At 37.5% G+C, this 14164-nt stretch overlaps 1 protein-coding gene across 1 annotated transcript in view; it reads left to right on the top strand.

Moving 5' to 3' along the window:
* Positions 1 to 14164, top strand: part of LOC131428719 (uncharacterized) — a 372507-nt gene that overhangs the window by 47372 nt on the left and 310971 nt on the right. The window contains exon 2 of the mRNA XM_058592765.1: positions 4958 to 5763. Within this exon, the coding sequence (XP_058448748.1) occupies positions 5625 to 5763 (139 nt within the window). The 5' untranslated portion in view covers positions 4958 to 5624. The remainder of the gene's footprint in view (positions 1 to 4957; positions 5764 to 14164) is intronic.

Raw genomic sequence — 14164 nt, 5'->3', positions numbered from 1 at the left:
ATCACAAATCTCTTTTTCGTCTACACATACTGTTTCGACTTTTTCAAGTATTTCACCGCGGCAGCTTGGGTCATATTGGGACTTTTCGGGTCCGAGCATAAAAAAACTGCTTCGAAGCGCGTAGCGTACGCGGTACTCATTTTGAAAAAATGCTGAAATCGAACTGTAAACAATAGTCAGTTCTCGCATTGCATCAAGGACACTACTGCACTCTGTGTTAAAAAAAATATCACATCATTCCACTTTACCGATCGCGAGAAATCGTGACCACGCTCTTATGTAACAGACAGTATAACAGTTCGTTGTAAGTGAAAACTAAAGATTGAGGCATGGATATTCGCTTGTGTTTGAATTAATGATATATTTTTGGGTGGGTTTTTCTCATCAAACTTATTTCGTATCACCTTTACAAAAGAAGAATTCGGCGCTCAGCAGATCGATAAGATCTCTCAAATACTTCCTCAATAAAACCGCTTCAACGTTGCAACTGAGGCAGCAATTCGTCTTCAACTGCCATAAGCATAAGCTTCTCCTGAAGGTGTGCATATAAGTTCTCACAGAGCCGAAAGTGACGGAGAGAGTTCAGAAATCTCAGAACTGAGCAGATTGATTTCTTTTCTTCTTGAATCTGTGCAGTAACTCATGTGCACGGAAAATATACTAACACAGCGACTAAGGGCATATTCAGGAGTGTTCTAGTTCTAGATGTATAATTTATGTTAGTTTTAAATTTTAAATCTGGAAATTATAACAAAACAAACTGGCAGCCCCAGCAGCGTTTTATTTGTGTTTCAAAGCTAGCAAAATAGAACGGCAGCGTATACCAGTTCTAAATTTGACAGTAGAACTGTTCGAATAAATAAAACTTATACGGCTTGCTGGGGATACGTTTGTTTCAGTTTCAGTTATATTATAGACCACCCATATGAATCTTGTAGCTGCTGAATTTGCTCTAAAAATACTTGAAATTTTAAGTTGAATGTATTATAGGATGTGTGTAAATGTAAATTTAATGTCAATAATTGGCTGTTATTGAGCAGCAAGCGCTAGCAGCTTTGGGATAATTTTAGCATATTGCGCTGTGGACAAAATCACTCATTATTTTAAATTCGAAACCATCCGATATGCTTTCATCGAATAAATTGAAAGTATAATAAAATATACATGCGGATGTGGGGATGCAATAAATTCCTTCAATTTGATCGGTCGTGCAGTGCACGAGGTGTACATAAGGACGAGACGATACTGATCATGGTTATCTACGCGATATCGTTTTCAAAAAATAGCTGTAACATATCTCCTTGAGCCAAAATAAATAATAATCGAATCGAAAATATATATGAATACTTTTTTCATATATTTTGTTCAGAAAGTGGTAAAAACCAGCCCTTTTTTTCGCTTACGCCACTTATGCCATTATATTTCCGGAACCGGAAGTGCTACCTTGCGATCCTCGAACTTGATCCACAATAACAGCAACTTTCATACGAGCCCAAGCATGTTAAAATCAGCTCAGTCAGCTCTGAGAAATTTGAGCGATAAAAAATGCGTTTTGTCGGTTACGTCACTAGTACCATCATATCTCCGAAACCAGAAGTCATTTCATCTTCGAACCCAATCAATGGCCCAATACTAGTTAAAAAAACAACGCGTTTTGTCAGTTACGTCAATTATATCATCATTATATCATCATATCTTCAAACTTGATCAATGGCCTAATAATAGCAGCCAAGGCTTGTTGAAATCGGTTCAGCCATCTCCGAGAAACTTGCGCGGTAAAAAACAACTCGTTTTGTTGGTTACGCCACTTATATAATCATATCTCCGGAACCAAAAGTCACAACCATTCGACCTTCGAACTGGCCCGACAGTAGCTTCCAAACGAGCCTAAGCCATCTCTGAGAAAATTGCGCGTTGAAAAATGTCGGTAAAAGGTGCAAATACACACAGACATTTTCCGATCTCGTTAAGCTGAGTCGATTGGTATATAACACTATGGGTCTCCGAGGCTCCGTTCGATAGTCGGTTTTCGACAATTCTAATAGCTTTCTATAGAGAAAGGAAAAATGGAAACTGTTTTCATTTTCTTAGAGCCGGCTGAGTAGATTTTTCAAAAATTTATAATCTATTGAATGGTTTTATGGTCTCATAGATAACTATTAACTTTTCTTTGAATGCGACTTCCGGTTTCAGAACTACAGGATGTAGTGTATTTAAGATTTATAACATCATGTAGAGTCGAGAGGATGGGAAAGAAAACGAAGAATTCTTATAAACTTGGCTCAAAACATTTTTATAAATTGAAAAGCTTATGCTAATGTTGGGTTGGTCATTTCATCGCAATTGTATACGAAAACTAATACATTTTTTCGCAAACCACAAGTGTCCGGCTTAGTCCCGATCTCCCCAAGGAATGGTTTTTGCCTTTCTCTATAGAAAGGTATTAAAATTGCTGGAAAAACCGACTTTCGAACGGAGCCTCGGAGACCCATAGTGTTATATACCATTCGACTCATTTCGACGAGATCGGAAAATGTCTGTGTGTGTATGTGTGCGTATGTATGTGCACATTCCGAAGATATTTTTACCGCTCAATTTTCTCAGATATGGCTGAACCGATTTTAACAACCTTAGGCTCGTTTGAAAGCTACTGTCGGGCCATTTATCAAGTTCGAAAATCAAATGGCTGTGACTTTTAGTTCCGGAGATATGATGGTATAAGTGACGTAACTGACAAAACACGTTGTTTTTTACCGCTCTTATGTATAAGGGTGCCACTCTTTTGGGATCACTTCTAATTTCGTAAAGCTCTAGCGCTTAAAAGTTTAAGCACTTTGAAAAAAGTCCTCATGCAAAATTTGAGCTTAATCCCAGCGGTTAAAGTTTGAAAATTTTCGATCTTTAAAAAGCACCATCGGGGGGAGTACATGAAATTTCCGAAATCGAATTTTGTTTTGATGCCAAAAATCTTAAAATTGCGTTTCATGCAATTCTAAGGCTTTTGACATCAAAATTTTTTTTCGATCTCGAAAACTTCATGTACCCTGAAACAAGCTTTTGTGAACTACTCGAATCAATCTGAATCAATTGGTGTCAAAATTAGTATTCGAAATTATTTAATAAAAGTATGAAATATATTTTCATGAGACTGTTATGAAAGAAGAGAAAGGCATTATCACACCACTAGGTGGATTAAGAAGGGTTTTTTGTCTTGCCGTTACAATCCTTTTGTGGAATTTGGCCTTTCTGTTTCAACAGACTTCGCAGCCGATTCTAAGCGTACAGAATCATTGCATGGCAAGTACTACGATCCTACTGACACTATTGAATCCTTCCAGGTCGGGGCCTTTCGGAATGGTAAAAGGGTATTTATCAAAGGATGATTAGATGTATAGATTTTTATTGAAGTCGGGCTTAAACCCTTTTTGGTCTTTCACCGAGAGAACAGATTGGAACCCAGATTATTTCTTGATCAATGCTTTTAAAGAATATCAAAACACTTGAAATTACTGTCTAGAAATTTCAAATTCGTATAAATATATTGGTTCATGTAAAAAAAACAGAAAGTGTTACATGAGTATTGTAAATATTTCGTTTACTTAGCGGTCTGAGTTGAGCTGTAAGGTCAGAAAATGAATTTAAATTTGAACCGCTTAAGCACCGATAAACATTCGCGTTTGATGAAGAAAAAGACACAATATGATTGTGGTAATATCGCCGAATAACTCATTGGATCCTTCTTTTCCTTTTTCGAAAAACTTTCTAATAATTAGGAGAACTTCGAGCGCAAATAAAACTAGTGACAATTCCAGGACATAGAAAAAGTGTTGGCCTAACTATGTCAGTCGGATTTCATTAGTTTTCAAATCCTGATTAATGTCAACTAGTAAAGTATGGTACTTCAATCCGAAATGGAGCTTGGCTTTCTTTTTCCAATGACTGTTAGGACAGATTTTATTGTGCTGCGCGCAATTTCACTGGCTCGAAACGTCCTCCGCTGGTTTGCCAGATATGTACCTGCTAAATCATCAAATCCAGCCCAGACCCGTTCCCACTGCATCCGACGATATCCTTGAGCGCATTCGACTCGTCCTAGCCACTGCCGGAGAATGAACGGTAAATGTTGTGGTTTTTCTGGCCGACAACCAACGATGAGCCTGAAAGTGTGCCAACCGCAGTCAGCTGGTGTCCTTCTACTATGTGCGGAAAACTTTTGTCACACTCATGATGTTCACCTCGCCTGGCACGAATGCACACTTCGATTCCAGGGGGCAGACACAGGCCCTGACGGTCCGTCGGAGGAAGGTAACTGAGCAAACAAGATCGTGGAAGAATTATTTGCATAACTGCGGAGGATTGCGGGGAATGTTTTGGGTCAATGCAAAGCTTCGGAAGGCAGAAACAGCCACTCACTCACTCACTCGCTCACTCGGTTGTGTTGTTGTTTGTGTGTGCACACATGGAAGTGCTTCGAGGAGAAATGTGTTTACAGTGCTAAAATGGTACGTCCGGACGGGGGCTGTGAATCTGGATTTACGGTGCCTGGTTTGAAGTCGAATTGGAATGGATTGGATTGAGACGACGTACGGCAGAAGCTAAGCCTCGTAGGTAGCGGAGCGTGACATGTTGACTTGCTGCAGGGGATCTACGTGGGAGGTGTCGGAGAGAGAAGAATTAAGAGGTTATAGGATCAATCGATTTCATTGCCGGGGCTGGCTAATGAAAATGTTGCATCAAGACGTTGCATCTTGTTTTCTATGAAGCATTTCTATAAATTACATCTTTACTAGTTTAAGTCGGGCGAGTTTCTGTTTCTGCTAGGTAATAGAGATTTTGTCGTGATAAAATGAAAGAAATAAAAAATGCGTCCATGATCTATGTATTCAATTCCCCTATTAGCAATAAAACTTCCACAAAACATTATTAATAGTTACATTTTTCGTTACTTCTATTTCAGCTAATTATCCCGAAATGCAGTTCACTCAACCGCCGTTATCGAGGATAACTCGAAATTGATTCGACGCCAAAATCCCAGTGGAAATCGCTGCCACATTACCTGCGAGAGGCTCTTCGGGGTTACATAATTAAGCGGGAGATTATCGATGGATCATTTGTGATTTCAGTGTTTCGAGACAAAATGGGCAGTAATAATGGCGTCGTTCATACACAGACACACGCACACCCGTACGTACCGGTATTGAAATAGTTTGAATGTTTATTACACCCAATTGACGTGAGGATAAACGCTGACAGCGAGGTGTTAACAACACTGCCTCAGAACTTAATACAACGAGAGAGCGAGAGATAGAGAGAGAGAAAAAATATACAACACAGGGGATCTGAGGGCGTCTGTTCAAGTTAAATTGCATAATAAACACATCAATTAAAACAAAATCCGAACGTCGATTCGGATGAAAAACTCGGTGAAAAGTGTTGGTTCCGGAAAAGGCATGACTGCTTGATTCGGTTCATGTGCCAGCCCTTTGGAATCCAATACATGCTATCATTTGAATGCTGCTTTTTGTTCGAATTCAAACAACAGTGGAGTGAAATTTTGCAATATACAAACAACAGGAAATTGAGGCCCACCAGCAAACGTGGAACAGTTAATTAAAAGTGTTGCGATGCAAATCAAAATGAAAACTGGTACCTTTTTCGGCAGCATGCAGCAACGGCCACCGAAGGCCGGGTGCTGTCCTCGAGGCGAACGGAACCTGACACTGGCGGCCTGGCTGCTAATTGGAGTGTGTGTCCTCATACCAGGTGAGTGTGTGTGTTATTCTTTGTTCGGCAGTTTTATTACAAGTACCAGCGTTCATCTCTACGTTTGGGATGTAGCGATCTTTAATCACGGTTTTTACAAATCAAGAGGAAATTTTGCTCTTGTTTCGGACGAAAAAGAAGGGTTTCGCAATGGTGCAAGTATTTTTCAGGTAGGTCATCGTTTTCGCCAATAGCTATTAATTGGTGATACTGCTATTTAAAAAAAAAACAATTTGTTTTTATAGCTTGATATATCATATATATTCGTTTCGGGTGGACACAAGTTTTGTTCCATCCAGGAAAAGTGCAATCTACTGGTGTAGATTAATTTACACCTCAGCCCAAGAACACCAAAAGAGTGCGATTTAATTTCGCTGGATAATTTATAAAAACAAACATTTTACATAAGTTTAGAGCAACCGTATGTTTTGTTCATTTCGGATTTGAAAGTTTCAATCAAGGCTTTCGCACTTGATACTTGATAAATTGTTCGAAAAAAATGGCTAAGAAAAAGTTTTAGGGTATCGATTGGGCAATCTTGAAAAAATATACAAATATAATACGTAAAAGCGGCGCTGATTCAAGATTCTTTTGTGTGCCCCTATGGAAAGGCTACCCTGAGTTGTATACGTTTTAAATAATTTGAAAACCAATCGAAGCGCCTAAATTACAAAAAATGTCTCTTTATATATTCTTTTAAATAATTTTATTTAAAAAATTAACTTACAGTCCACATTATGGGGCAAATTTAATTATTGTGGATTGAAAAATGGTCAAGTTACAGCTAATATAATTTACCAACATTTGCAAAATTTAGAGTTTTTAGTTTTTAGATACCAGAATATAATTCTACAGATTCTCTTTCCTAGAAGCAGCCCTTCTCGAGATATTTGAGCAAGAGATATCATCAAATCAATGAATTTTATACTGTCTTATGTTGCGGCATCTATATTGAGATCCCCCACAACTATCATCGGTGTATTTATACGAGAATATAAAAAAAGGCCGTACTTGGTTTCTTAATATGTGGATTAAGAAACCAAGTACGGCCTTTTAACAAATGTGAATATTTAGCGGTGTTAGGAAATTTTTTACTTTCGCCACATTTAAATCTGCATTTTTAGGAGAAATAAAATACCGATAAATCTGTATATATTGCAATCCTATTTCGTATGGCATATTTCGAAATTACACCCATACTAGTATAAAGATGTGTTCTACATCAATACTTTCATTTTCGCATTGCTTGAGAGCGTTACCGATCGGAATTGACAATGTTAGTGACGGGGAAAACTTTTTTCACCTTCCATTTTCATGAATCTAATGCTTTTGGTAGAAAATGGAGAAATGTCAGTTAAATCTTAATGATGACCTGTAGGACTGCAAAGTGCCTAGAATTTGCCACGATCAACAGGATCCGCATTTAGATCTGAGATGGCTCTTGGCGTGTACTCTTTTTACAATAAAAATCGGCTAGAGATCAACCTATGAACTCTAACAATCAGTGCATGCGTCATTTAAAAAAAAATAACTAGTAAGAAAGGCTTCGAAGACTGCAAAACAATCCGAAATTTATAGAAAAAGTTATCAAAGGAAAACCGACACAAGGCTCATTCCTTAATATATCTAGATCACTGCTGCTACCCTCTCAGTAGGCCGTTCTATTTTGTTGGCCGTTGAGCGCTCGTTGAACGACATACTAAACGAAATATTCGCTTGCTGGAACGGTTTGTTGTTGTTTTTGCCTTTCTCATATAGAAAGGTTATGCAATCACTGTGAAAACCGACTTTTGAACCGAGGCCCGGAGGGCCGAGTATCATATACCATTCGACTCAGTTTGTCGAGTACGCAAAATGTCTGTGTGTATGTGTGTGTGTATGTATGTGTGTGTGTGTGTGTGTGTATGTGCGTATGTGTATATGTAACGTTTTTTTGCACTAACTTTTCTCAGAGATTGCTGAACCAATTTTCACAAACTTAGATTCAAATGACCTTTCCCTTGTGGTCCCATACAAAATTCCTAAATATAATTTGGATCCGACTTTCGGTTCCGGAATTATGGGGTAAAATGTGCAAAAAATTGTTAAAATAAGTGCACTAACTTTTTTCTCAGAGATGGCTGAACCGATTTTCACAAACTTAGGTTCAAATGAAATGTCTTGAGGTCCCATACAAAATTCCTGAATATTATTTGGATCCGACTTTGGTTCGGGAGTTATGGGGTAAAATGTGCATGAAAAAAGAAAATATGTGTTCTAATTTTTCGCATAGATGGCGCGACCGATTTTCACAAACTTAGATTCAAATGAAAGGTCCTGTGGTCCCATGCGTAATTCCTGAATTTCATGCGGATCCGACTTCCGGATCCGGAAATATAGGGAAAGTGTATTAAAAATTGTATACCATTACTGAAAATGGGGAAAAACCTTTAAAAAAATTCTAAATCGACCTCAAATCTTTTCCCATTGATAATTTCTATCAGTAGACGGTCAAACAAACCGATTTCGGTTATTCTTTCAAGAATCGCAGAGAATTATTTTGAAGAATACCACAGTATTATATATGATAGTATGATTGATATGAGAAAGGCATCATTACACCACTAGGTGGATTAAAACAGGTATTTCTCTTGCAAAAATAGTGTCAAAATTAGGTGTTACCTTCATATAAAAAAAGATTTGTTGTTATTCTACGTGAAGTATAAGTATTGTACAGGTTTGTAGTGTTAGTTTAAAAAATATGTGGAGGAAACTTCGGAAATTGTCCAGTAAAACTAGTCCAACGGGGCTCCAGCACCTCATATTAAAATTGGCACAACAATGGACATCTGTCTGCCGGGTTTGTTGTACGAAAAAACGGCATTCGGTTCAACGGTCTGTTTCAAAATGGCCTCCCGTTGAACGATTGATTGGACTTTCATTGGACCAATGATTCAACGTATTGGACCAATGAAGGACCACCGTTGAACGTTTTTTTCTAAGAGGGTAGTAGTGCTAATATGATTTTGCGTTCTTTTATTATGCTATAACGGTTGATCTGAGTTGTTTGATGTCTTCATAAAAGTTACTCAGCATGGTATGAAGATTTTTTTTAATGACAAGCCATGCTCCAAAACTCATTGTAAAGACACAAAGAAGTCTAACTTTTTAATTTTAAGAAACAGGGTTTGAATTTGAAGAAAAAGGTTATTTCAGAAAAACTCAAACCCAATAACTTTTCCGAAGAAATAAACTCTCTATCTCTTACAGTTTAGAAAATACAGACGACACTATTTTATGCAAACAAAAACTTAATTTACATTTACAGTATGGTTTGGAGCATGGTTTGTCACTAAGAAAGAATCTTAATTCTAAGCTGAGTACCTATCGTGAAGACATCAAACAACTCAGATCAACCGTTATAGCATAATGAAAGAAAGCAAAATCATATTAGCACCACTAGCTGCAGTGATCTAGATATATTAAGGAATGAGCTATTGTTCGGACCTTGTGTCGATTTTCCATTAATAACTTTTTCTAAGAATTTCGGATTGTACTGCAGTCTTCGAAGCTTTTCTTTTTCGTTGAGTTTCCTACAAAATTGATACATGCACTGATTTTTAGAGTTCATAGATTGATCTCTAGCCGATTTATTGTTGTAAAAACGTAATTTCTCCATACTAAATCCCATACAATCTTTAAACCTAGGGCGCGAAAATAAAGTTTCACCGATTGAGCTAAAATTTTGCATGGTGGTTATGGGACCCAAAAGGAACAGTTAAAGTTTAGTGGAGGTAAAATCAATATTTTGTCTCACCCTAGTGTAGACTCCATAAACTCATCAGAAATTTGACTTGGAATTCATTGTGTTTTTCAATTGGATTTCAAAAACGTGATTAATCCACCTACCAGTGAGATGATAGCTTTTTTTTATCAATCCGCATGTGTTTATTTTTTGCATGGATATTCTTAAGTGTTTTAGTTCTCATGACATTATTTTAATTATCGTTGTTTTAAACGGCAAATTGAGATTTTATTCACTCATTACCCTGTAATGTCGGAACTGCAAATCGTATCGAATTTCAATCTTAACGTGTGACAATCGATTAAACATTCCATGAGATGTCGAGGTAAGTTCCACTTTAGAGTTTTTCGTCATTATTTATGGTAGTATTCAGGAATACGCCAAACAATTTATGCTAATCACCCTGTATCTCCTAAACCAGAAGTCGGATCTGACTAAAAAGTAAGATGTTTTATAGGATTTTAGGACCTCTCATTTGAATCATGAATGGTTCTTAGATTTCATTTGAATCTTAGATCAATTTAGAAAAATGAATTGCATTATTTTAATTTCGTTTCACATATCATCCTGTGGTTCCGTAATCAGAAGTCGGATCCAAACGTAATTCAGGAACCTTGTTTGGGAGTATACTACTTTTCATGTGAATCTGAGTTTGTAGAAAACGGTTTAGCCATCTCCGAGAAAATTGAGTGAAATTATTTGTTACGCACGCATTTTCTGATCTCGACAAACTGAGTCGTATGGTATATGGAAGTTATGTTTTTCCAGCATTTTTGCTGTAAGTAGTTTGAATCAATATAATTATGCAATTACTTCCAACTCAAAAATGCTGATATCATCTGGTTTACATATGCCATATTCGAAAGATTATGTTGCCAAAAACGAACCGTGCTAAAATCGGTCCGAGGCAAATTGTCATGAAAAAGGATGCTGTACACAGTCTTTTTGGTACTTAGAAACAATTGTATGTAACAGTATAAAAATCGTGAGTCACGTTGCTCCCAAGCATTGCTTTGTCATACAGCGCTCAAAACTTCTACTGCTGGAATAGGGGGAAAAGTCGCTTATACAAAAATGTCGATATCTCCGTTGAAAATGGACGGATTTTAACAATCTATGGCTTGTTAGATAGCTATTATCGTGTGGAATCTAAGTATAGAAACATATTCTGTTTTCAAAGTCAAGTGTGACAGATACTGTCAAAAAACTAAAAATTTTGACATAAAACTTCGTATAACTCAAAAAGTAAACACCCGATCTCAAAACCATTCAAGAGCGTTCTGGGTGATGGAGAGACCTTTCATTTGCGACTAGTTTGATCAAAATCGGTCCAGTCATCTCTGAGATCTCGACCTCTTAGTTGACAACAAACACACACACACGCGCGCCCGGACATTTGTTCAGTTCGTCAAGCTGAATGGATTGGTATATGACATTCGGCCCTTTGGGCCTCGGAAAATTTTTCTAAAGTTCTAGCGAATTCTATACCTATTTTTTATATATATAAAAAAAGCAAAAACTTTGGTTCTCTGGTTCTGTTAGCCATGGTGACTCCAAACAAATCGTCAAAGTTAGAAAAAATGAACTTCAATGCACTTATTAATGCCATTAATCGTTGCTTAGTGAATAAGTAGCCAATAAATTCTACTTCAGTAACGTATTCAATCCCGCAAAGCCGGTGGAAGACCGGCCTAATCAACATCAAAGGTGCCACCATCCAAATCATTGGCCAAGAGAGCCAAGGCCAAGTCACCATCAGACAATGAAAACTTTTGTCCTAAACGGCTCCGAAAAGAATAAATTCCGTTACTTCTTTAAATAGTCCTTACCTATAGTTTTTCATTTTTAGCGAAATTTCCTGGGGTGCTGGTAACCGAACCCTTTTTTTTTGAAATGGCCAAAATTTATCACGGAAAACTACCCAATTGATAATAAAGTGTTTTCATTAAAATGAGTCAACTTAGTTTCTTAATCATTTGTTAGTTAGGGACTTTAGCTTTCCATTGATGTATATATGTACGCATCATATAAGTGCAGAAGTTATAAACTTATAATTAAAGCCGGGCACAAAACATTCTCCCCTACGGTTTTATACGCTACGCTTTGTACGATGATTCGTTCAATTCATGCGGTTGAAATTTTACGAGCCTTATTTAGCGTTGAATTATACCTTAATGCTCGTTTATACCGAACATTTTGGAAAACTTCAATTTTGAGTTATTTGTGGTTAACTCTACACTACTTTTCATAAATTTCTGGCCATGTTTTCGATAATACCAAGAAAAGTTATGATCCTACGTTGAATACAACAAGTGATATTCCCGATTGAGTTCTATCCTTTTTTGTACAGGGTAAATTTCAAAAAGACTCCCCATAGTAAAGTAAATCGTATTCATGATTTTGATTGATTAGCACCGCTTAAATAAGTCAGACGTCGCTTTAAAAAAATCTATTTTATTTAATTCCACAATATTACAAAAGAAATTACTGTTTTGTCACATCATTCACTATTTGTCATTGCGCACTTCAGCTCAAACCGGTTCCCACGAGTTATAAAAACCCTAAATGAGTCAAATTTTTCCAAAGTGTTTTAAACTTTTTTCTTATATTCAATGTACCAAAGTATTTTCCAATTTTACAGAACACGTATTCGAAGAACTGAGAGCTTCAAGAGCGGTTCAAGTATTCATTTCACATTTTCTTAAAAGACAGAATTCAAACATTGAAAAACTTGACCTGGCATTTTAGTGTCCGACACCGATTTCCATCTTCACAATTAAAGTCAGCATGGGAAACTTCGTTATATTAAATTTTCAGATACTTTTAGCAAATTCGAACAAAAAGCTTCTGCAATCGTTAGCAATTACTTTTGATTCATTACCTTTCAGAAGATGAACATATTTGGAGAACTTGCAATCCTTTTCTTTCACTCCTCATCGGGTACCGAATTGATTTCGTAAATGATTTTCCGACATAATCTCCAACTGTTTCGAAGCATTTTCGAAGCTACATCCATTCATTTCCGGATTACACAACTAGCATCGAAACTGCCAACAACTTTCAACACTTGTTGAGAGCAGTATATCGCAATGCAACAATTTAGCTACTATTTGTCGTAATAAATAGCTGATATGACAATAAACCACTAGAAGGGCAATGCAAGCGCGTGCCGACGTTCTACATCGGAAGCCGTTTGCCACCGTGGTTCAACCAGTAGCCAGTACCCGGAACCCATTGGAACCGGAGAACCTGCACAGCATCGTGAACGACAACGACGAATGTGTTGACTGTGGCATTAGTTTCCTTCGGCAGCTTGTTTTTTTCCCAACCCACCTGAACAGCAGCCCTACCTCGATACGTCGGACCTGGTGCTGAGGAAAGTAGCAAACATTAATTCAACCGTAATAGTCGGTCTCATTTCGTGTTTTGCTGTAGGTGTTGAAGTGTTCCATTTTCGAAACGCGTGTAAATGAGATTTGCTCTCGTCTTGTTGTCGTCGTCGTCGTCGTCGTCGGTTGCCATGGAATCGGAAAACTACCCAAGCCGGGTAGTGCTTTTCCCAGGGTGAACATTTATTCCGAAAGCTCGATACTTTTGTTGTTTGCACTCGAGAACTCGGTCCATGCTGCCGTCGTCTAAGAAGTCTTGCCGTTGGTATCAAACAACGTGTGTAGGTTCGGGAACACAGACTGGCTGCAGCAGACCATTAAATGTATACGTAAGTACTATTCAGTTTGTATTAATAATGGTTTATGCGTTTGTTTCATTTTCCGCTCTCTGATTTCATCAGGCTTAGATGAGATTTTCTGGCCTTCGCCCGGTCCGGTGTAGGCGGCACTCGTACACGGAAGTGTTATTATTGGAGAATCAGCTTTTATTGTTCGGAAGATAATGGACTTCCGTCGTTAGTACGAGATCTCCCGGGTGCGAATATGCAAATCCGTTCGAGTAAAGGTAAACTGGAAATTCAATAGTTTTTGTTTCTGTTAGAAATATATGGTTATGTCTGACAGGTCAAATTATTAAAATTTTTTAAAAGACTACTTTTATTCACGAAAGGGTAGGGGCTTCGTTTTTGAGTCCACGTAGTGTCATCTTCATTTTCATAGCTTTAAAAGTGGTTGACTTCCTAATGCAGTAATAGTAATATTGTAATATTACTATGCAAAGCAACAGCAGCTGAATGTCGATGTCATAATTACCCCGCAGCAGAACTGCACTCAGGTTGGATTGTTTCAGTTATTGATAATATTGTTTCAGATTGGCACAGTAAGCGGTTCAATTTACCGAATGACATTTCGCCGAAAGTCAAGTGAAAGTATCGTACAGAGCAACAATATTGCTTAATTTTCGAATATGATAAAACGACTATACCATATTTTAGTTCTCGGAATCAACACTATGTGGCGCTCTCAGTCACCCGATTTGAATTATATCAAATTTTCAGCTTGATACCTGGACAATTGTAAAAGTTGCGATTGTGCGTGTCCTCGATTTTGTAGAATGTTGAAAATGAAATAGAACTTGCAACAACGAGTATGCATTAAATTTTTCGTTAAAAACGATTTCAATAGAGATACGTTTCAGACGTGGCCATGAGTCTGTAAATGATGATGA

Source organism: Malaya genurostris, chromosome 2 (assembly GCF_030247185.1).
Source record: "Malaya genurostris strain Urasoe2022 chromosome 2, Malgen_1.1, whole genome shotgun sequence".
Lineage (NCBI taxonomy): Eukaryota > Metazoa > Arthropoda > Insecta > Diptera > Culicidae > Malaya > Malaya genurostris.
Note: the sequence above shows the minus strand (reverse complement) of the source record. Positions and strands in the feature narration are given on the sequence as shown.